General features: G+C 38.6%; 1 protein-coding gene across 27 annotated transcripts in view; it reads right to left on the bottom strand.

Annotated features, from left to right (window-relative positions):
• Nucleotides 1-25,193, bottom strand: part of SCMH1 (Scm polycomb group protein homolog 1) — a 225,838-nt gene that overhangs the window by 92,059 nt on the left and 108,586 nt on the right. For all 27 annotated transcript variants that reach the window (XR_012089692.1, XM_073007426.1, XM_073007428.1 and 24 more), the window contains 2 exons: nucleotides 21,099-21,187; nucleotides 17,102-17,345 (listed from right to left, as the gene is read on the bottom strand). Coding sequence is in view for 26 of the 27 variants with exons in the window: in XM_073007426.1 (XP_072863527.1) it covers nucleotides 17,102-17,345; nucleotides 21,099-21,187 (333 nt within the window). In the remaining variant the exon portion in view is untranslated. The remainder of the gene's footprint in view (nucleotides 1-17,101; nucleotides 17,346-21,098; nucleotides 21,188-25,193) is intronic.

The raw sequence follows: 25,193 nt of genomic DNA, 5'->3' as shown, positions 1-25,193 counted from the left end.
ACCCTTCAATTCTGCTTGAGCTTTGGCAATGTGCAATATGTCTAAGTATACAAAAGGGCAAAAATACTTTACCTAAAATAATAAATGGATAATTAGTTTAGTGTTCTTGAAGTAAAACGTATATCTAGAAATCAAGTTAGTTTGTCAGATACTGGCTCAGAGTATTGGCCTTTAAGGTTAGGAGAAATTGCATCTTTTACTGGAAACTCATCTGGACAACCAGACTTCTTAATTTGCAACTCTGCTGACTGATTTCAGACTTAGCTTTCTGGTTGTTCATGTTTAGATCTGGCATATTCTGCTAATGACATGGTCTACCTCCAACTCAGCATTTACTCTTTTTGCTTAGTTTGGCATCGAGTCCATTGTTTCCCTAGCATTTGATCTTGGTCTGCTTCTAGTTTTAGGATTCTCTAGCACTGAAAGCTTAAAGGCATGTGGTTCAAAAAAGAATAAGTCTTTTCCAGATAAACTGTCTCCTGAATGTCTCAAATTCATTTCTTTTCTTTTTTAGAAACAGGGTCTCACTCTGAAACCCAGGCTGGAGTGCAGTGGCACGATCATAGTTCATTGTAGCCTCGAGCTCCTGGGCTCAAGCAATCCTCCTGCCTCAGTCTCCCAAGTAGTTGGGACTACAGGCATGTGCCACCACAGCCAGCTAATCAAATTCATTTCTTTCACTCCAATCCCATCGCCTCAACTTTAATATACCTCCTCAAAATCCCTTGTCTTAATCACTGAAATGGTGAACTAACCAGGCTCTCTCCCTCTAACTTATTCTAACCCATCATTCCCTCTATCCCTTATCTAACAGGTCATAAAGATCTGTCTAAAACACAAACGTGATCATGTCACTCCTTTGGTTAAAATTCTTCAATGATTTCTTTGTAATATTTTCTGTGTGAATTCAGAAAAAGCCGTGCTATTCTTTCACCCTGTCTGATTTCAGTTTCTTGATAAAGTCCCTGTGCTTAAGTTTTTGGAATGATTCTTTTTCTTAGCTGGTGCCTTGCACATTAGCCCCCTGGAATTAACTGCCTCTCGAACTGGTTATCAACTCTAAACATCCTTCAGCAAATGACACAAATCCCAATAAGTTCTCCCCAGTCTTCTGTCTTTTTTCACCTATTCAGTCTCTATGGTATTATTTTGAGCTTTATATATTTATATATTTCTGGGTAACTCTTAAATATTTCATGCTATTTTGACAACTATTTCACAAGCACCTGCTTCTGTAATACACATAAACTGAAACTTTTATATACTACTCATGAAAGACTCATCTTATTATCATATAAACAATATATATCATCTGGTAGCTAATTCAAATAAAACTTGAGAAAGTGACCTTTTACCAGGCTTCAATTTCCTTATTTACAAGATAACAGCATTAGAATGGAAAATAACTCACATTTTTTAAATGCTTAGTATGTGCCAGGTGTTCTGATATGTTCTTAACTCCTTACAACAACACTGTGAGTAGGTACTGTTATTACTGCCTCAACTTAGAGATGAAAAACAAAGACTAATGGAAGTTAAATCATTTGCTAAGGGAGGTTAAGTGAAGAGACAGTAAATTGCTAAAAAGGTCCTTTCATTTTGAAAATTCTGTGAGAATTTTATGGTTCTGAAAAAATATACAAATGTAGCTCTTTTTTCACAAGATGGCACTGAAGACAAAGAAGGAAGCTCCTGTCCCTCCCAAAGCCAAAGCCAAAGCCAAAGCAAAGCCTTTGAGGGCCAAGAAGGCAGTACTGAAAAGTGACCACAGGCACTCCCTCCCTCCCCACTCCAACCCCCGCACTGCTCCCCACAAATCTACATGTCACCAACCTTCTGGCAGCCCAAGACACTGTAGCTCTGGAGGCAGCCCAAATATCCTTGGAAGGGCACCCACAGGAGAAAGAAATAAGCGTGACCACTATGCCATTATTAAGTCCCCCCTGACCACTGGGTCAGTCATGAAGATAGAAGACAACACCACACTTGTGGATGTCAAAGCCAACAAGTATCAGATCAAACAGGTTGTGAAGAAGCTCTATGACACTGATGTGGTCAACACCCTGATCAGGCCTGAGGGAAAGAAGGCGGCAGATGTTTGACTGGCTCCTTATTATGATGCTCTGGATGTTGCCAACAAAACTGGGATTATCTTAAACAGAGTCCAGCTGGCTAATTCTAACTGTATAAATTTTCACTATAAAAATACAGCAAATCTAAACAGGATGCAGAATAAAATCAAATCAGCAACAGTTCTTTCTATCTTGTTACACTGGTGCTTTGAAGGATCTCTCTTCCACTCCTAGGTCTTCTCATTCCACTCCCAACACACATTTCAAATGCATCCAAACTACCAGCTGCTGGTTTAAAAAAGGGCCCTAGAATTTCCTGTAGGTCTCACTATGCACTTCCAAATTCACAGATGGAAACCTATCATATGAGACTTACACTTCATAATTCTCAAAGGACTTTAACATTCATTAATTCACTCCATATTCACAATTATCTCAGCCTGATCTACCTAATGGTTATCTCTAAACCTCCTTTGAGGCATAGAGAAGTGAAGTATGGTATAGGAGAAAGGACACAGACTTTGCAGTCAGAAACCCATGGAGTCAGGTTCAAGTCCTTGCAGATAACCTCTTTTAAGTTATGGGTTATTATGAAGTTTAACTGAGATAAAGTTTGAGAATATGGATATGAGCACTGTGTCTGACATGACCTTGGGACTCCATAAATCTTAGTTTCTTATTCTTCCCCTCAGCCTTTCTGAACACCAGTTTCCTTACGTAAAACAAGGACAAATACTATAAATCCCACACGAGGTTTGTGAAGTTTACTCAGGTAATGTATCAAAGTGTCTTTAGGACCTTGTATGGGCTTGCTAAATGTTAACTTCCTTTCTTCTTAAGATGATGCTCAATAAATATCCTCTAAACAACATTAGAAAAGGTGATTACTTTAGTACTAAATAGGAGAAAAACAAAAGTTTAAACATACTTTTATGGTCTAGCCTGGTGACCTACATTCTTTTCCATGGAAAGTTCAAAATAGAGAAATGCAAATCAAAACCACAATGAGATACCATCTCACACCAGTTAGAATGGCGATCATTAAAAAGTCAGGAAACAATAGGTGCTGGAGAGGATGTGGAGAAATAGGAACACTTTTACACTGTTGGTGGGATTGTAAACTAGTTCAACCATTATGGAAAACAGTATGGCGATTCCTCAAGGATCTAGAACTAGATGTACCATATGACCCAGCCATCCCATTACTGGGTATATATCCAAAGGATTATAAATCATGCTGCTATAAAGACACATGCACACGTATGTTTATTGCGGCACTATTCACAATAGCAAAGACTTGGAATCAACCCAAATGTCCATCAGTGACAGACTGGATTAAGAAAATGTGGCACATATACACCATGGAATACTATGCAGCCATAAAAAAGGATGAGTTTGTGTCCTTTGTAGGGACATGGATGCAGCTGGAAACCATCATTCTTAGCCAACTATCACTGGAACAGAAAACCAAACACCGCATGTTCTCACTCATAGGTGGGAACTGAACAATGAGATCACTTGGACTCGGGAAGGGGAACATCACACACCGGGGCCTATCGTGGGGAGGGGGGAGGGGGGAGGGATTGCATTGGGAGTTATACCTGATGTAAATGATGAGCTGATGGGTGCAGCACACCAACATGGCACAAGTATACATATGTAACAAACCTGCACGTTATGCACATGTACCCTAGAACTTAAAGTATAATTAAAAAAAAAAAAAAAAAAAAGACTGTGTCTACAGGTATACTCTGATTATTGATTACATATAAATGAGCGAATTCCGCTCTAAGGTAGGCTTCTATGTTTTTATACAGCAAATATCGGTTTTCCCTACTGATTTGAGTGAAGAAAAGTTATCACAAGAGAAAGAAGAGGAAGTATCTGATGAAAACTTTTACTAACGAAAATACTAAGTTTATCACAACCTGGGTATTGTGGTAAAGGAGAATTGTAAAAGTACTTTTCACCTACCTGGGCAACATAGTGAGATCTCATCTCTAACAAAAAACAAAAAGGTACTTTCCAAGTCTTGTGAATTACCATTTCTACCCCTTAGGTAGCAAAAAAAATTAACTACCAGAAAATCCCATCAACTAACATAGCCATTATGTCTCGAAGTTTGGTTCAACTTGCGCTGAGACTAGAAAAGGAGTAACACAAAACATCTACCATGACCATTACAGAATATAAAAATATAAAAACACAATCCCTTATCTTTAACATGTGAGGTCATAGTACAGTCTTCTCTCTTTCTTTCTTTCCTTCCTTCTTCCCTCCCTCCCTCCCTCTCTCCCTCCCTCCCTCCCCCACCCCCTCTTTTTTTCCATCCTTTCCTTCCTTTCTCTCTTTCTTTCTTTCTTGAGATGGAGTCTCACTCTGTTGCCCAGGCTGGAGTGCAGTGGTACCATCTCAGCTCACTGCAACATCTGCCTTCTGGGTTCAAATCATTCTTCTGCCTCAGCCTTCAAAGTAGCTGGGACTACAGGCGCCCGCCACCACGCCTGGCTAATTTTTGCTTTTAGTAGAGACAGGGTTTCACCATATTGGTCAGGCTGGTCTTGAACTCTTGACCCCGTGATCTGCCCGCCTTGGCCTCCCAAAGTGTTGGGATTACGGGCATAAGCCACTGCGCCCAGCCAGTATAGTCCTTTTTAAAGGGAAATGAGAATGCCTCTCCATTTCACACTAATGAGGCTATCCCTGCAGTCTAGAGTTTATTCTAGACACAGCATTTTAAACTTAAATGGATCAAGAAAAGAAAACTTTAAAATCAAGCTGAACCTGGGGTGGGGGGGGTGGGGAGAAAAAAAAGAGAAGAGAGCTCAAGATGATGAGGGGCTTAGAAACTATCCAATCTCAAAAATAGCGGGGGAAAAAAGCCCTAATGAAACAAGAGTATGTGAAAACATTTCAGATGAAACAAAAACCAAATTAGAGCCAATGGATAGATACTGGGGAAAGCATATTTCAGCTTAAAGTAAAAAACAGTATTTTTAGACATTCAAGCTATCACAAATTAAAAGTGCTCCTTTGGGAGGTTATAGTCTCTGTCTGTGGAAGCATTTAAGAAAGAGCAAATGAGCATTTATAGGGATGGTTTCAAGATGCGTCTTAAATTAGGTGGGAGGTTGAATTTGATTTCCTCTAGTCCCAGCACTCTAAGATTCTATGACATTTTACTTTCCTCACATCTCACATTTAATAGTAGCGCAAATAACTGATTCTTAACCAATGTAACTTTTAGATGGGAGAGAAATGGTAAAGAGTAACTCTGAAGTCTGTATTTATTGATAAGAAGTAATACTCATGCTGGTGGATACACATTTTTTCAAAATTTTAATTTTCATTTGAAACCTTAAATTTATAATTGACAGAAAATGCTTATAGGTTGTCTTCCTTGAAGTGACCAGATCATTTCATTTTGGAGAAAATGTCTGCTAAATATCCAAGTCAGCTGTTTTTTTCAAGCAAAGATAATATTCCATGAAAAAAGTAGCTAGTTGAGCTTACAACTCAAACAATTACACAAACGCTTTTTCCTGAGTCAACTATCATACTTGGATATCTTTAAAATGAAGAAACTGAACTCAGAGAAGTTAAAAGACTGGCCAAAGGCCACATAGCTAAAGCTAGGAGTTGAACCTAGATCTTTTGGTCTCCAAAGTCTATGTTCTTTCCACTATGTTACTCTGAAACCAATGAATAAAACAAGAGTGTATACCTGAAGAAAAGAGAGAATATAAAGAACTAAACATGCCTAGTTATAATAATGAAGGACAGTAGGCCTCTGCTGCCTTCTAGGTTTCTCTAAATAATCCTTAGGAGTCTTAACTGCCCAAAAGAATTTATCATCAGATTTATCTTCTCTATAGCAACAACAGAGCATAGGGAATTGGGAATAAATTAATAAAATGTAAAATAGGCTATCGCGCGTGCACACGCATGTGTGTGTGTGTCCAGATGGTACAGGAGAGCATGAACAATGGAAAAGAAAAAAAGAGCTGGGGAAAATCCATTTGGTTTATCAGTTTCCTGGACTGGAATCTTATTTCTCATTCACAGCAGTGTATCACTGGCCTTGGTACAGTAATTTAGAGGATATGTTCTTTATTAGCTTTGCTCAACTTGGCTGGGTTCAGCTATGTGCTGCCAGCTGGGCTGATGCCAAGGCTGAAACTCCAGTCTTCTAAATTCCAGTTCACTTAAACAGCATGGGCTGTCTCCTGCTCTGATCCAGCCCAGTTTAACACTTTTGGTACTCCATATCCAGCTCCTTTTTTCCCTCCTGACTCATTCCTACAACATGGGTAGAGGACCTCTGCAACTACAAAGACATGTCACATTTTCCCGGGGACTTCAGGCTGATAAATCTGCAGAGAGTGGGGGAAAACATAACTAAAATCATGCATGATAGGATCACAGACTTCAAAAGCCTCATATGACTGAAACTAAAAGGTGCAACTGACCTTAGTTTTCTAGGGCAGTAAGTAAGATGATTCAGGAGCAGTTTCAGCAAGTGGAGGGCTATATCTTAGAAGATGGTCTGCTAATGGCTAGTCAAGCTTAGGCCACTCAGAAAAGTGGCATGAAAGCACATGGTGAGAAAGCACCTGCTAGTCAGCCAAACAGTCAAAAACATTCCAGCTTTCCTTAGCACAAGATAATAAATTTTAACAGCTTACAACCATGATCCTGCCTTCTTGCCATATCACTCCCATAACCTCCTCTTTTTTCTTTGCTTGGTTTGAGTTTGCCAGGTTTTTCTCATCTTCTTAACATATATAAATGCTTATGTTTTGTTTTTCTTCTAGTAAGTCATCATTGAGATTAAGAAATTCTCATTTATAACTGTAATATTTCCTCAAAAATAATCTAGGGAAGCAAGGGAAGAATTTTTTTTTTTTTTTTAAGATAGAGTTTCACTCTGTCACCCAGATTGGAGTGCAGTGGTGTGATCTCGGCTCACTGAAACCTCCACCTCCCAGGTTCAAATGATTCTCCTGTGTCAGTCTCTTGAGTAGCTAGGATTACAGGCATGAGCCACCACTCCTGGCTAATTTATTTTATGTTTTTATTTTTAGTAGAGATGAGGTTTCACCATGTTGGCCAGGCTGGTCTTGAACTCCTGACCTCCAGTGATCCATCCACCTTGGCCTCCCAAAGTTCTGGGATTACAGGCATGAGCCACTGTACCCGGTCCAAGGGAAGAAATTTAGTAACACAATTTATCACTGGTTTTCAGTAAGATTTTCCTGAAAATCATCAACACTTATTTAAAATTGGGGATTTTGTAAATTGACATGTATTGATGCTGGCACAGTAGGTGTTACAATAAAAGCTTGACAAAAAAACCCTATATGGGTTCTATGTATTTCCAAGAAAACAGTAAATGTGGTCAAATTTATGAACTGCGTAAATCACATCTCACTATTTCAAACAGCTTGAGAGATGCCAATTGCTTCATTACACAGGTCAAAAACTGCTACCATTCTCAGGCTTCTGGAGTTTGTGAGGGCAAGAGAGAGAAAGAATGGGCAGAGTCAAAGGGGCAGCTTAAGGATTCTGGAAGAGAGGTATGGAATGGGAGTTTTTTATCTGGTCCCTTGGGGAGACCTAATTACAATCAGTGGGAGAACCCAGATTCTCTGCTTCATAATCTACTGCCACCCATCTCACTTCCCCATTTTCCTATTTCTATTTGTGTACCACAAGCATATAATCAAGAAAAAATCAGTTATGAGAGTACTGGTTGACTGCACAAGCCTCATCTCATATTTATTCTTCCTGACCAAAATAGAGCACTTTCCTGGCGCTGTGTGCAGTTCCCTATTCTTGAGAAGCCTGGGTATCTTGATTCAGATGCAAGTAACACACAGTGGGCATCTACTATGTGATACATGGTGCTATGCATTTGCCACCAATTTTCTCATTTCAATCATTCAATCAACTGGGGAGGTAGACACTTGTCTATCACCTCCACTAAACCTAGCACTGCTTACATGAGCCTACAACTGTGGATAGATAGGTGAATAAAGGACAGATTTACCAGATGTGATGAGATCACAAGGCCAAAGCTGAAATAAGGACAGAGACTATATGTGTATGTGTGTTTATGGAAGGAGGAAATGATATATAAATAAGGGCAAGGTCTGGACACAATATACCTGAGAGGATATAAGGGAAAATAGTAGCTGAGTGGCTATTCTCATTAAAGGCACCAAAAAGTTAGCTTTGATTTGGAATCTTTCAACACAAATGATAAATGTTTGTGGTGACAGATATCCCAATTACCCTGGTTTGATCATTAAGCATTATATGCATGTATCAAAATATCACAGGTACTCCATCAAAATGTACATTACATATCAATAAAAACAAACAAAAAAAGGATTTGCTTCACTTATTAACCAACATGCTCATATCTTTTCTGACAGTCAACTAGTGGCTAGTGAACACACCTTCTCAGAAGACAAGAGGAGTATATTAGCTGCCAAACCTGTAGAGACCACACCCTCCTGGTCATTGTGGCTTTTTAGAAAAAAAAGTTAGGTGGAAGGGCAGAGGGTAGTTGAGGTGTAGAGGTGTACATGTGTTTAGTAACTGAGATGTGAGTGAATGTGGCCTCTGGAAACAAATCTTAGTGCCCTGAGCCACTCTTTCTTTTGGCCATCAGGTTTCCAAAATTTAAAAACCGTAACATTAGTTTAAATAGCTTTTTTTTTTTTTTCCCCCAGACGCAGTTTCACTCTTGTTGCCCAGGCTGGAGTGCAGTGGCGCAATCTCGGTTCACTGCAACCTCTGCCTCCTGGGTTCAAGTGATTCTCCTGCTTCAGCCTCCAAAGTAGCTGGGATTACAGGTGCCCACCACCACGCCCAGCTAATTTTTAATTTTTTTTTGTATTTCTGTAGAGATGGGGTTTCACCATGTTGGCCAAGCTGGTCTTGAACTCCTGACCTCAGGTGATCCACCCATCTCAGCCTCCCAAAGTGCTGGGATTACAGGCATGAGCCACTGTGCCTGGCCATAAATAGCTTTTAATCTATCAAAATTGTCATAGATGTGAGTAGTCGTCTTATTTTTTGTAATTAAGTGAATATCTGAATAACAGCTTTAGATGAGGATGAATAGAAATGGAATCAGAAAATATAGTATAACCTATTTCAGTTAACAGATATTATGTAATAATTGGCATGTTCCAAGTGTTGGGGACATAAAGAGGCAGTTAATAAATTAGTTCCATTTAACATGGACTCCAGGTAGAAAAGAATCCCAACTTCCTAGGCATGACAGAAAGGAGAATTTTAGCTCCTCATAAATGCTTAAACTGAAAACTTGGTTTATTTTACATTGTACAGGGCTTGTTAAATAAATAAAATAGTCACAATAGGTGATACACTTTAAGAACTTGCATTTTGTCTTCTTTATTCAAAGAATATGCCCCCACCCCGACTCCGATCTTATCCTCACCACAATGTCACTGCTTCAGTTTTCTCTCTCACCTGGAATATTGTAACAGCTTGTTAACGGACATCCCCAGCATCTAGAAGCCACCCGTCCTTTCATTGTTGCCAGAATGGTCCTTCTAAAACACAAATCTGGGCTGTAACTCTATTACCTAAAAGCTCATTCAACAGGTTTGTGTTTTTTTTTTGTTTTTTTTTTTTTTTTGAGACAGAGTCTTGCTCTGTCACCCAGGCTGGAGTACAGGTACAGTGGCAGAATCTTGGCTCACTGCAACCTCCACCTCCTGGGTTTAAGCGATTCTCCTGCCTCAGCCTCCCTAGTAGCTGGGATTACAAGGGCATGCCACCATGCCCAGCTAATTTTTGTATTTTTAGTAGAGACAGGGTTTTGCCATCTTGGCCAGGCTGGTCTCGAACTCCTGACCTCAGGTGATCTGCCCGCTTCGGCCTCCCAAAGTGCTGGCATTACAAGCATGAGCCACCATGCCCAGTCAATAGTTCTTGATTTAATTTGGATATTCTGTCCCTGCCCAAATCTCATGTCAAACTGTAAGCCCCAACATCGGAGGTGGGGCCTGGTGGGAGGTGTTTAAGTCATGGGGGTGGATTCCTCCTGGTGTGGTTCTGTCCTTGAGATAGTGAGTTCTGGTTGTCATAAAAGTGTGACATCCCCCTCCCCACACTGCCATGTGCCTGCTCTGGCTTTGCCTTCCACCATGAGTAAAAGCTCCCTGAGCCCCCCCCAGAAGCCAAGCTATGCAGCAACATGTTTATACAGCCCGCAGAACTGTGAGCCAATGAAACCTCTTTTCTTTATAAATTACCCAGTCTTACGTATTTCTTTATGGCAATGCAAAAATGGCCTAATACAGTTCTCAATGCTCATAAGGTAAAAATCCAGATCCTTAAGACAGTCTATAAGAGAGAAGCATTCTGCGTCTTCCTCTGCTGTGCCTTATCTCTTTCTGCTCCTCTCCTTACACCCTACAATCTAGCCATTTAACTTTTGTTTGTTTGTTTGTTTTTGTTCTTTTTTGAGATGGAGTCTCGCTCCGTCGCCCAGGCTGGAGTGCAGTGGCGCGATCTTGGTTCACTGCAACCTCTGCCTCCCAGGTTCAAGCGATTCTCCTGCCTCAGCCTCCTGAGTAGCTGGCACTACAAGCGCCAGCCACCACACCCAGCTAATTTTTGTCTTTTTAGTAGATACGGGGTTTCACCATATTGGCCAAGTTGGTCTCTAACTCCTGACCTGATGATCCACCCACCTCTGCTTCCCAAAGTGCTGGTATTATAGGCGTGAGTCACTATGCCTGGCCTTAACTATTTTTTAATTCCTTGACCATACTTTTTTTTTTTTTTCCTTAACTTCTGGCCCTACACTAATCAGTTTTCACTGCTAGCCATTCTCAAGGTTTCAGCTTAGACATCACTTCATTTGGAAGCCTTCGTTTGGAAGTCTTGTCCTTCATTCATCCATTTACCCAATAGCTATAGAGCAGCCCATGTTAGGCATGTTAGGCTCAAGGGAGGTTATAGAGATTAACAACCTCCAATCCCCTCAGTCTAGGTTGGGGTCCCTCTGTACTTTATTCCTCCAAAGTCATAATTCTTTATTGGTCTATATGTTCACAAAACTGTAACACTCAACGGTAGAATCCCCATCAACTGAACCAATGATTAGTGCTTAATCATGACTTGAGAGTTAGAATTTGAATAAATGGATGGATAAAGAAGATCAGTCTATCAAGTGACCTCATGTTGAGACCTACAAGTTAGCCTTAGTTGTATTATTCTTGCCTCTATCCTCATTTTTCTCTCTGTAGTCTACGATTACAATTTTTTTTTTTTTTTTTTTTTTGAGATAGAGTCTCGCTCTGTCACCAGGCTGGAGTGCAGTGGCACAATCTTGGCTCACTGCAACCTCTGCCTCCCGAGTTCAAGTGATTCTCCTGCCTCAGCCTCCTGAGCAGCTGGGACTACAGATGTGCACCACCACACCCAGCTAATTTTTGTATTTTTAGTAGAGATGGGGTTTCACCATGTTGACCAGGATGGTCTCGATCTCATGAACTCATGATCCGCCTGCCTCGGCCTCCCAAAGTGCTGGGATTACAGGCGTGAGCCACTGCGCCTAGCCTAGGATTACAATTTTAACTCTTTCTGCCCCAGAATCCCAAAGTGATTGTGGCATAATTTCCTATGTGGTTTTACAACAAAAAGAGAACTTTCTTTAAGTATGGAAAGCACTTTCCAAAGAAAAAAAGGAAGAGATATTCTGGAAGTTTTGTTTTTAAGCATCAAATTATTACCCTCCAGACCAGGGTAAGAATCCTGTACATGAGCCACAATGTTGAGTCTGATTTTGAAATTTTTGCTTTGTACAAAGAAACCTGTCACAGGCAGAAAGGGTAGACTGAGAGGGTAAAAGAGGCCTGGTTGACCATGTACTCTAACAGGTATGCTAAAGTGCAGCACCTCCACTAGATTCCCGTATTTGGATTAGCATGTAGATAGCAGACAGATCCAGTTTAACAACATATGAAGTCACAAGAGACAAATATACTAATCCAGAATAGCAATATATTAATTTATAATAAAAATATAAAGTAGCTTGGGTCTCATGTTCTCTTGCTGCTGTCAATCTACATAGGAAGCTAAGGTATAATCTGAAACTGGCTTTCCCAGCCTGAAATCAGAGCAAGAGGAAGTCAAGTGGATTATTATGATGGCTAAAGGTATGATTAGCATCATAGTCATGACATATATACTGAATACTTCATTTTGCTTTTTAAATTTAAAAAGTAAAGCATGTATCTGTTTCAGTTTTATTTTAAGTCACAAATAAGCTAAAAGTAAAAAGCTTCTACCTTTTATAACCAAGTACTCTGGATTAGTTGGAAGCTTGGTAGTTACTACCCATCAGAGTTCACTTGGTCACAGGAGTTTAGCAGCTAAAAGGGATACTACTTGGCTTAGAAAAGGAGAAAAAGAGAGGCAGCAGACAGCTGGCACATGGGAATTACTTCAAAAAGGCAGAGATAGGTGAGCTGATGAATCTAAAATCATGTAGGAGACACAGGCACAGGAGTCACCTGCTACCTATTCCCAAGATCATTAAATCATATAGTATTACAGAGGTAAAAGTACCCACTAGGGATCATGTAGTTCAGTCTCTCACATGTAAGAATGACTTGTTCAATGACGTAAACAAGTTTGCGGTCTGGTTGGGACTAGACCCCAGTTTAGTGCTCTGATATTACACCATATTTCTTCTTTCCTATTTTTTATCAGGATTTGGATGCCAACATCCAGGGTCTCAAATGAAGCTTTGAAGAAGGGCCAAAGGAGAATGGGAAGAGTATCAGCGAGACAAGTGTGAAAACAATATGCCTCAGTGATATTGGTCCTGACAGGTGGCTCTACTAAAAGATCTCCATGGTCTCACTCTCTAGACTCAGATATTAACAGAGCCTAGTCATTTAATTATCTGAGCTTCAGTTTTCTCATAAATAAAATGTATCTGAAAATAATTATACCTTGTTCAGAGTTACCAGAAGATAAAATGAAAATCTGTGTGTAAAGGAACATTAAATAAATATTGGTTTTTCCTATTTGCCATGAGTAAGAAACATTATCTTAGTCTGAATTTTTGACATTTGCATTCTAATAGGAAAGAAGGAGGAAATAGTATGATTAGAAAGAGAACAGGCTTACACACATTGAACAACTTGTTTTGTGAAATGAATTGAGTAACCACATTTTTTCCACATTGCATCACTTGCTCCTTAGCCAGGACACTGAGACTGCCGGCCAACCTCTGCTGTTATAGAAAGCGCTTTTGTAGGACTTACTGAGGGTGTAAAGTGTGGGAGGCAACAGTTGTTAGAGGGAACCACCTAACTGCTGGAATGATGACTGAAGCACCTAGTCTGGAAATGTCACCTGGAAGGCCTCTCTGTACCTTCTGAGCCTGGTCCTCTGACCATCTTCTGTTGAAAATCTAAGGACTCCAGAGACACACAGAAGAGAGGAAAACAGCAAACTTCTCTGGAAGCATCAGCCACAGAGTGAGTCATATTTCTTATCAGCAAGGTTTGCTGCCAGAAAGGAATGCATATCCAGCAACCTGGACACAAAGACTGTCAGCTCTGTTGTCTCTGGAGAACTACCTAACTGCTCTAGATTTATTAGTCAAAAGAACAGTGAATTCCCTGGGCATGAAAATGAGAAAATCAACCTATTAACGGAATAAAGCTCAGAGCACCAAGGCTTATCCTGTTTTAGCCTCAAGTAACAAAAATGACTCTGCTATCAGTTCCAACGCACCTCTCTTCTTGCTGCTTCCATAGAGCTATTACCTCACAGTGCTTCCTCATAATGGATTTACCATACTGACCCCAGGGTACTTGTTTCTTGCATCACAGAGAGGAGTGGCACTTTCCTGAGCCAAGAAAAGTGTGTTTCCCTTTCATTCTGCCCCAGGATCTCTCCACCTCAGTGCAACTATCCTAATCCAAGCAACCTCATTTCTTCCTTGTCCACAATTACCACTGTACAACTCATTCTCCACAGACCAGCTCAAGTGATTTTTTTTAGATAATAGCTTTATTGACATAAGTTACATACCACAAATTCACCCTACATTTTAGTGTTTTCTAAGATATTCAGAGTTGTGCAAACATCACCCCTATCTAATTTTAAAACATTTTCATTATCCTCAAAAGAAATCCCAGTAGCAGTCATTTCCCTTTTTCCCTCCCCCAGCCACTGGCAACCACGAATCTACTTCTGTCTGTATGTTTTTGCCAGTTCTGGACATTTCATATAAATGTAATCATCAGTGATTATATTTTGTGACTGGCTTTTTCATTTAGCATAATGTTATTAAGATATATCTATATTGTAGAATGTATTAGTACTTTATTCCTTTTTTATTGCCAATTAGTATTTTGTCCTATAGTTATGCCACATTTTAGTTATCCATTTATCAGATGATGAACATTGGGTTGTTTTATCTTTTTGGCTACTATAAATAATGTTGCCATGAATGTTCATTATGTGTTTTTGTGGGGACATATGTTTTCTATTCTCTTGGGTATATATCTATGAGTGGAATTACTCGGTCACATGATAACTCTTTAACGTTTTGAGTAACATCCAAACTGTTTTCTAAAGTGGTTGTAGCATTTTCCAATCTCACCAGTAATGTTAGAGGGTTCCAGTTTTTCCACATCCTCAGCAACATTTGTTATTATCCGTCTTTTGCTTATAGCTGTATCCATGGGTGTGAAGTGGTATTTCACTGTGGCTTTGATTTGCCTTTCCCTAATGACAAATGATATTGAGCATCTTAAGTGCTTATTGGCTATTTGTGTATGTTATCTGGAGAAATATCTATCGAAATCCTTTGCTTAGTTTTAAATTGGGTTGTCTTTTTTATTGAGTTATAAGTGTTCTTTTATATTCTGGATACAAGTCCAAGTGATTTTTTTAAAGCAAATCAAATCTTGTCACTTCCCTGGCTTAGTACCTTCTAATGGTTCCCTAACATGTTTAGAATAAAATCCAGTATTCCCACTCTGGTTTACAAGGTCCTACATGATTTGGCGCCTGCCCACTTCTCCAACATCATCTTGTACTGCTTGCTTTTGTTTGAGACAGAGTCTTTCTCTGTCGCCTGGGCTACAGTGTACTGGTGCGATCTTGGCTCACTGCAACCTCTGCCTCTCGGGTTCAAGTGATTTTCCTGCCTCAGCCTCCTGAGTAGCTGAGATAACAGGCATGTACCACCACGCCCTGCTAATTTTTGTATTTTTAGTAGAGATGGGGCTTCACCATGTTGGCCAGGGTGGTCTCAAACTCCTGACTTAGGTGATCCACCTGCCTCAGCCTCCCAAAGTGCTGGGATTTACAGATGTGAGCCACTGCACCCAGCCCCTTGTACCACTTTCTTGCTCAGGCAATGTATTCTGGCCAGAGCAGTCTGCTTTCTGCCCTTGGGACATAGCAAACTCACTCATGTCTCAGCATCATTATATGAGTTGTTCCTTCTGCCTGCTTGGAAGTCTCTTTCCTTGGATGACTCCTTCTCATCATTCAGGTCTCAATTCAAGTATCAACTTTTCAGACAAATTTCTTGAAAAGAAATTCTACCTAAACAAGTTTCCCCTCTACAAAGAACTTTTGTGAATGATAAATATGTTCATTATTTTCATTGTGGTAATGGTTTCATGGATGTATATATATGTCAAAACTTTTCAAATTGTATACTTTAAATACATGCCATTTATCTTATGTCAATTATATTTCAATAGAGCTGTTAAACAAAAAAAAAACCTTTACAATTATACCTTCACTATCACTATCCCATCATACTTTATTTCCTTAGGAGAAATTATTTTATTTCTGTCTATAAAAATTATCTATACGAAATTATCTTATTTCTTCATTTAAATGTTTACCACCTGTTTCAGCCAACTAGAATGGAAACGTCATGAGCACAGCAATGTTGTTTATTTTTGTCACTTGTGTATTCTCAGCCTGGCTTACAATTAGGTGCTCAATAAATATTTGGCTAATTGAATGAATGAATTCAACAGAGGTTTAGAAAAGAGATCCTCAGACAATAAGAAGGGCGATTTTTCATTCCCTCAGATTCACCAGTACTTTTTAGACTTAAGAGGATGAGATTGTTATTATTATCTTTACTAAAAGCAGCTACCTCGAAATCTATTCTGGATCTCCTCCACTGTCATCATCTGTATCATTTTACTGTTCATTTAGTCTGTGGCACTAATCTAGTACTTTATATATACTCTCTCATTGGTAGTGGTTAGTTTTATAATAATAGTATTATAATAATGATAATATAGCATATTGTAATAATCGTATAGTATGTTATAGTTATAATATAGAATATAACTATAATGGCAGCAGTAATACAATAAAAATTTGTTTAGCACTTGCTAGTCATCAGATGTAAGCATTTTACCCATGTAATCTCATTTATTCCTCACAATAACTTCATGAAGTAGGTTATCTACTTCATGATGTGGAATTTGTAGTTTAAGGAACTACACAACTGATAAAAGGCCGAGATGGACCTCAAACCCATGTCTATCTTACTTCAAAGTTTGTTCTTTTTATCATCCTGCTACAGTGCTTCTCAACTATTTTCACAATACAGTGTTACTCCAGCTCTTATCCAAAGCCCCTAAGGTCAGAGGAAGGTGTGTGTGCCTTAGGAATACTAGTACTCAAACTTTGAAATGGGTTAGGGACAAAAGTAAGAGAGATGAAAAGCTAGTTGCCTAAGAATAAACCAGGATATGTAGAGCAAGGAACTATTACTTTATCCCAAATGCCACATGTGGCTTCATTTGACAATACTTACTGTTTCTAATTGCTTCCTGGTAGACCTGGGTTGTTACCTAAGCTGCTGGCCCTTTCTCCTCCCCTGCATACTAGTGAAGTACACTGGTGAAGACATGATCATGACAGACCTGGGTAATCTCCCTTATCATCTGGGTCATGATTTCAAGAGCATGTAGATGGGCCTTTACCTTTGGTGCCAGGAGGCTGTAGGTTGTCTCCAGTCAAGGAACACCAGCCCACAGGGAAGATGTCCCGGGAGTCGAAGCGGCACCAGTAGTCAAAGGCCCCTCGCCACCCATCAAAAGTGACAAGCACCTCTGAGCCCCGAACCTCCCCAATAGTGGCTGGGCAAATGAAATGAGGGTTCTTCCTGTCCACAGCTTCTAGCTTCATTCCCATTTTGAAGAAGTTGTGGGAAGGTGATGGTGGCTCCTAGATAAGAAACAGAAATATACACACCTAGACACAAAAAGAGGCCATTATGCCAATAGACTACTATCTCATTTGGATGATTAAAAAGTGACTGCTATATAAGATTTATAATGGATATATAGCCTTTCTTTTAAATTACAGTATTACTTTATTTAAAGTATTTAAAATATTTAAAATATTTAAATACTTAAAATATTTAAAATATTTAAATATTTAAAGTATTACTTTATTAATCCTAACATTTTGACAACTTTGCTTCAGCTTTTTAAAAAAGGAAATAAAAGGTTGCAGATAAAGTTGAATCTCCCTTTGTGCCCTTCCCATATTCCATTCCCCCTCCACCTACCATGGAGGTAACAGCTACCCATGCATGTTTTATATTTTACTATATACGTACATACCCATTTGCCTGCTTTTAAATTTTATATAAATTGTAGTATACTGCATATATCATTGTACAATTTGCTTTTTTGTTCCACAGTATGCTTTTGAAATTTGCCCATGTTGATAAATTTTAACTCGTAATAGTATTTCGAGTTCATTTTAACTTGTAATAGTATTTCATTGTATGTATATATCAAAATTTATTCATTCTCCTTTGGACACTTAAAGTTCTTTCCAATTGTTTACTAATTTTTTTTTTCTGAGCTGGAGTCTCGCTCTGTCACCCAGGCTGGAGTGCAGTGGTGCGACCTCCACTCACTGCAAGCTCTGCCTCCCGGGTTCACACCATTCTCCTGTCTCAGCTTCCTGAGTAGCTGGGACTACAGGCACCCACCACCACACCTGGCTAATTTTTTTTTTGTATTTTTAGTAGAGACGGGGTTTCACCGTGTTAGCCAGGATAGTCTCGATCTCCTGACCTCGTGATCCACCCGCCTTGGCCTCCCAAAGTGCTGGGATTACAGGCGTGAGCCACAGCACCCGGCCCAATTGTTTACTATTTTAAGAGTTTTAACCAACATTCTCGCACTTCTTTGTACACATGTGGGAAAGTTTCTTTAGGTTATACATCTAGGTGTAGAATTCCTGGGTTATAGGGCAGATATATACATCTTCTGCTTTATCAAATATTGTTAATTTGTCCTCCAAAGTGGTTGTAACATTGCATACTTTCACCAGAATTGTGGACAGTTCCTGGGTGCTAATTTGTAATGCAGTTACACAGATCAAGTTTCAAAAACTGTGTTGTACATTCTATTCTGTTCCCTTAATCTTACCGCCTGATCCTGTAACAATAACATAGTCTTATTAAATGGATATCTGATAGGAAAAGTCCCCCTACTTTGTCATTCTTCAATAGTTTTTGCTGTTCATTCTCCATCTTTCATGTACATTTCAATTAGTTTTTCAAGTTCCATATACAAACCCTATTAGAATTCTGACTGGAATTACAATGAATTTATAGATGAATTTGGGTGGAAATAACCTTTACTATATACTATCAAGTCTTCCCATCCATAAACATGATAGTCTTTTCCATTTGCTAAGATTTCGTTCGTTCTTTCTTTTTTGGAGAAAGGATCTGGCTCTGTCACCCAGGCTGGAGTGCAGTGGTGTAATCTTGGCTCACAGCAACCTCTGGGTCAAGTGATCCTCCTACCTCAGCCTCCCAAGTAGCTGAGATTACAGGCACGTGCCACCACACTAGGCTAATTTTTGTATTTTTTGTAGAGATCGGGTTTTACTATGTTGCCCAAGTTGGTCTCAAACTCTTGACCTCAAATCCGTACATCTCAGCCTCCCAAAAAGTGCTGGGATTATAGGCATGAGCCACCGTGCCTGGCCAAGATTTCTTTAATGCAGATTTCTTCAACATACATTTAAAAATTTCCTCTATAAATATCTCATGCTTTTTCACTAACATTTTTTTCTAGGCAAATTACAAATCCATTGCTATCATAAGTGGCATTTAAAAAATTTATTTTCAAATCATTCAAATTTAACTGTTACTTTTAAATGCAAATAAAGTGATTTTTTAAAATTGACCAACTTATTTGATACTGATTATTAGCTTATGCTGACTGACATACAAATTCTTGTGTGCTTGATTGTTACAAATTCTTTGTGTGCTTGACTGTTAAGAGACAAATCTTAAAATATTCCTGTGATTTATGGATTTTCCAATTTTACCATGTACTTTTGTCAAATTTTGCTCTATTATACTTTGAGATTACATTTTCTAGGAATATGTACATTTATGACTGTTTTGTCTTCCTGGTGAACTGTACTTTATCATTAGATAGTGACCTCTTTAATGTGTTTTATTTATTTATTTTTAGAAACAGGGTCTTGCTGTGTCACCCAGGCTGGAGTGCAATGGTGCAAACACAGCTCCCTGTAACCTCAACCTCTTGGGCTTAAGCGATTCTTCCACCTCAGCCTCCCAAGTAGCAGGGACTACAGGCACATGCCACCACTCGCAGCTAATTTTTAAATTTTTTCTAGAGACAGGGTCTTGCTACGGGTGGCCCAGGCTGGTCTCAAATTCCTGGACTCAATGCTCTTAGCATCATTTAGACTTTTAGTATCAAAGTCTTGTGTGATTTCCGTATAGTTCATACCAGTTTTATTTTGATAAAAGTTCATCTGACACATCTTTCATATTCTTTTATTTTTTAAAAATTAAAAAATTTGTTTTCCATCATCCCCATTCTCTGTAGATATTCTTTTACTTTCAACATTTTTGTCATTATGTTTAGTGTCTCTTATACATAGCATATAGCTAGATTTTTAAAAATCTGATCTATGTATGATTATAATGAGCTTAAGCTCATTTCTTGTGATAATTAATGTATCCGAATTTATTACAACTATCTTATTGTCTATGTTTTTATTTAATTTCAATTTCCAAAGTTCTTTTTTTCTCCTTTTCAATCAACTGAGTTTTCTTCTATTTTCCCCCTCTACTGATCCAAAAGTTAAACATTCTACTTGGAGTCTTGGCAGATCCCTTTAAGATTTTAACTGCATAGCTGGCATAGCAAAGTCTAAAACTCATCTTTATTTCTAGTCCCAAAGAATACAATAACTACTCCCGAGTTACATAGGTGCTAGGTAATTCAGAAGTAGGATGCTCTTAGTGTTGAGACTTAACTAGCAGCATAGGCAAACCTAATTCAATACACTTTACAGTAACTTTTACCCCATTAGAAAATTCAACAGATAGACTCACTGCCTCACTTCTTGAGAAGCAAGAACAAATACAGGTTTTGGGTCCCTGTTCTGCTACTTACTAGCCCCATGATCTTGAGCAAGCTCCCAATTCAAAAGTATTTGTTTCCTTAACTTTTAAATGGAAATACTAATTCTTAGTTCATAAAGTTAGCTGTGGGTATTACATGAGATAGTATATATAAATTCCTAAACATATTGTAGCAGTAAAAAAAATAGTCTCCTTCTTTTCTCTGTTTAGAACATGAACTCTACAGAACTCCAAGATCTATAATAAGAATAGCTCCTTTAGATTTGTATTACATTTCATACATTCTACTAATAATACATTTTAACTTCTTAACAACCCCGACAGGTAGACAGAGATTACTGGCAGCTGGGACCATATAATCTAATATATGGGACCTTATAGTCTAATATATTCCTCTGGGGATAATTGCTGCTTCATAAGCTACTAAAAAATCCTTCTGAACTAATTTCTGAGAAGGCATCTTCAGGCCATAAGTAAATGTGGACATCAATGGCTCAATATTTAACCTTAAGCAGCTGGGAGTTGGTGATATATGAGGGTTAGCATACCTTGTGGAAAATCCTGATGGGAGCCATCTCTGCTCCATTTAATGTCTTCAAAAGGAACATGGGCCAAGAAGATGCATTCAGCCGAAATCCTGCAGCAAGCATAATGGGCAACAGATTAAAAATGTTTCAAAAATGAATGGTGATATCAAGTTCTGCCTTTGCAATCCAGCTACTCCTATGCTGTGATAGTTACAGAATCACAGACTGTTAAGAAAGGACTTAAGGGTTAAAAAGAAGAAACACCTCATTAGACAGAAGAAGAAAATGAGGCACATAAGAGATAACGTAACTTGTCCAAGGTAATGCTATAAATAGTGGGACAGAGTCTCCAAACCAAGTTTCCTGACTACGACAAGTATTACAGAACACACAACATAATACCTAGAAAACTTTCCTTGAAAAATCCAAAAATGATGTTATAGGATTAACAACTACTTAAGAGACGATCTGGACAGTAGAGTATGAAAGGGGATCTAATAAACTCTTAAGAAGAAACCAAACATGTCAACTGATAAACCCAATGTATAAGTAAATAATTTTGGTTCCTCTCAGTATAAACTAACTCACTACTTCTCTATCACTTTCTGTCTTGCACACATACACACACCGAGTACAAAATACGTTTTGAAGTTCATTGTTTACTTAAACAACTAAGGACCAAGGAATGGCATTGGAGAGGATCGTCCTATCCAAAAATCTTCATTTTGCATTAAGAGTAAAAAGAAGCTCTTTAAGAGCATCAAATTCCCCTAGACCAAGAGTGTGTATGTGTCTATGTCCCAAGTTAGGCCAGTTGTTTTCTGACATGAGATTGACATGGGAGAAGAAAATCTTTGTCTGAGAACATGCTCATAAGTATGTTCGCGGTTTGGGCACTGCTACATGGAGAACAGACCTGAGAATAAAGCCAAAGTAAGGCATGGAATGGAGAGACATAACAGTGTTTAAAACCCTGTACTCAGACACTCAACACCACATAAATCCTTGGACTTCTTGGTTATATAAGTTAATAATTCCTGCCTCCTCCTTTTTTCCCTCTCTAACCTGGTTTGAGCTGGGTTTTTAACTGCTACTCTTCTTTTGACTGTGGTTTTAAAAAATTAAATCCCTCCAGAAATTCAGGCGTGGTGTGTAGGTGGGAAAACAACTCTCCTTGGGTCAGGGAGGGCTGAAGCAAGCCAAACCCAGAGCAGCTTTGCCACGAGTGGTTTGGTACACCTACGGATAAGGTAAAGCAAGGCACTACTGTTTTAGAGAAGTGGTCTGTACACCTTGGTATAGGGAGGCCTGCACAATTAGAAAATTCAGGTTTCATGCCTATAGTTATCAATGAGTAGAGTGCCTAGCCATGTAATTCCCAATTCCATTTTTGAGGTAGGGGTTACTGAGGGGTTTCTATCTCATTTGAAGCTTAAGGAGCTAAAAAATCCTCTCAGCTCTGGAAATCATTACAATATTATCATAATAGTTAATATATATTGAATGCCTACCATGTAGTAAATATTTTATACGTCATTTCTTACTCAATATTTGAAATAATAACATGGGCAAGCACTATTATTATCCCTACTCTACAGATGATAGAAAATGAAAACTCAGAGAAGCAGCTTGTCTAGGATCATGCTAGTAAATGGTGGAGACAGATTTCAATACATGGTGGTTGGATAAAAAAGTTTGTGGTTCTTTACCATGTTTCACTACCAGCAGGATTCTTCAAGAGTACAGGGACAAAGCAGAATATTATGAACCCAAGAAATTGCTAAGATATCTTATTCCTCAACCCATTAGGTGACTTTATCCCTTCAAATTCAAGTATATCCATAATTTATCTCAATATTCTTGGGCAATCATAGATAGTAGATAATTTTCACATTGAAAGGGACCTCAGAGGCCATGAAGTACAAAGATCTTACATTGCAGATGACAAAACTGCCAAGTCAAGAGGCTATGAAACCTGTTCATGGTCACACAAGCCAATCTTATAGTGTCAGGCTGGAACCCCAAGACTTCTTATTTGGTTCTCTTTTATTACACTATGTTTATTACACTATCTGTTTTATTATACTATGTTGCCTCCAAAAGTTAATGTTTATTGTACACATATCATGAGCCAGCCCCTTGTGCTAAGCATTTGCAGTGGATCACTACTACTATTCTGAATCAGATACTAGAAGAGTAGCACTGTTGCTGGTGCCAGACTGCCTGAGTTTAAATCCAGCTTTGCCGCTTACCAGGTATATAACTTTTGGAAAATTACAAAACCTCTCTCTAGCTTCAGTTTCCTCAACAACAGCATGGGATAAGAATCAATGGGCTGTTCTAAGGATTAAATAAGCTAATACACACAAAGGACTTAAAACACTGTTGCTGGTGCCAGACTGCCTGAGTTTAAATCCAGCTTTGCCGCTTACCAGGTATATAACTTTTGGAAAATTACAAAACCTCTCTCTAGCTTCAGTTTCCTCAACAACAGCATGGGATAAGAATCAATGGGCTGTTCTAAGGATTAAATAAGCTAATACACACAAAGGACTTAAAACACTGCCTGGCATATAGGCAGGAGTTAAATATTGGCTATTATTTTTATAACTATAGATGAAAAAACTGAGGTTTAGAGAAATTAAGTAAAATATCCAAAGTGAGTAAGTTAGTAAATGGCAGAGTCAGGAAATGAACCCAACTACTTTGTCTCCAGAGCTTTCATAACTAATCATCACATTAATATCTTCAAATATTTTATCACTCAGTCTTACCACACTGTCTCTAGGTAAGAAGAGTTGGAGTCACAAACTTATGAAAGAGAGAAAATAAGGAAGATAAAAACAATAATTTGAGGCTATATTCAAATTAGGCAATGACCTATGGTGTCTATAAGGAAAAGGACAGGTGGGTAAGAGGAAATCTTAACCTCTAAATGTAGAGTACTTCAGTGATCAGTCATTGCTTCTGTCTTCTTCTTGGTCCCCAGTTTCTTCCTGTTAAATGATGACTGTCAATTTATATATCTAGCCCAAACCTCTGCTCTGGGTTTCATGTTCACATATCCAACTACCTCAGTCTATAACTCTACTTGGATGTCTAAGAAATCATAAAATGAGTAAGTTTAAGACAGTACTCTTGATTCTACTATTCCCTCCAAACTTGTTCTTTCCTCCAGCTATCCCATCTCAGTTTAATAGGTGGCACCCCCTACTAAACCCAGGTGCTCAGACCAAAAAACCAGAAGTCATCCTTGATTTTTCCTTTTCTATCACCCACCAAACCCAATTAATCAGCAAGTCTTGATGGCTTTCCTGCTTAATATATGCTAGATCAACCCACATTTCACCATCTCTACTGCTATATTACCCTATCTAAGCCAGAGTCAAACCTTGCCTAGACAACTGCAACAGCTTTCTAATTGGACCTCAGGCCTCTACTTTTGCAGCCAGAATAGTATGTTTAGTTTTTAAAAATATAAATCAGGTCACATTACCTTATGCTTAAATTTCACAACACAAAACAGATCTAAACTCTTTATTATTCATGTTTACAAGGCTTACATGATCTGGACCTTGCTTACTCCTCATTATTCATCTCTTACCACTCCCTTGTACCCTCATTCATTGGTCTTTCTGTTCTCAAATATACCAAGCTGTTTTCCTCTGCCTCAAACACCTTTTAATCAACTCTTTACAGTTAGTTATTTGATGAGACATCACTTTCTCAGAAAGGTGTTCCTTGACTACCCAAAATAGCCTCCTAAATCTATCCTGCTTCCTTATTTACTCCTAGCCCTTATCACCATCTGAATTTTCTTTTTAAAAAGTTTAATGTATATGCCTTCTCCAACTAGAAGATCCTTGATAGTTTTATTGAATTAAGGAAAAAACCCTCCATTTATTAAATGAGTGCCAAAAATTGATGAATGCTTTATCATGTTATTCCACTTAATCCACAAAAACCATATGGGGCAGAATTTATTAATGATCTTGCAGGCGAGGCCCCTGAAACTCAACGTTAAAAGTCAAGGTAAAGCAACTTACCAGTAGTCACACAACTAAGGTAGTGAGTGGCTAAGTTAATATTACAAAGTCAGATCTCTTTTAATTCCAA

This window comes from Chlorocebus sabaeus, chromosome 20 (genome assembly GCF_047675955.1).
Source record: "Chlorocebus sabaeus isolate Y175 chromosome 20, mChlSab1.0.hap1, whole genome shotgun sequence".
NCBI classification, from domain to species: Eukaryota; Metazoa; Chordata; class Mammalia; order Primates; family Cercopithecidae; genus Chlorocebus; species Chlorocebus sabaeus.
This window is presented reverse-complemented; position numbering and strand designations above follow the sequence as displayed.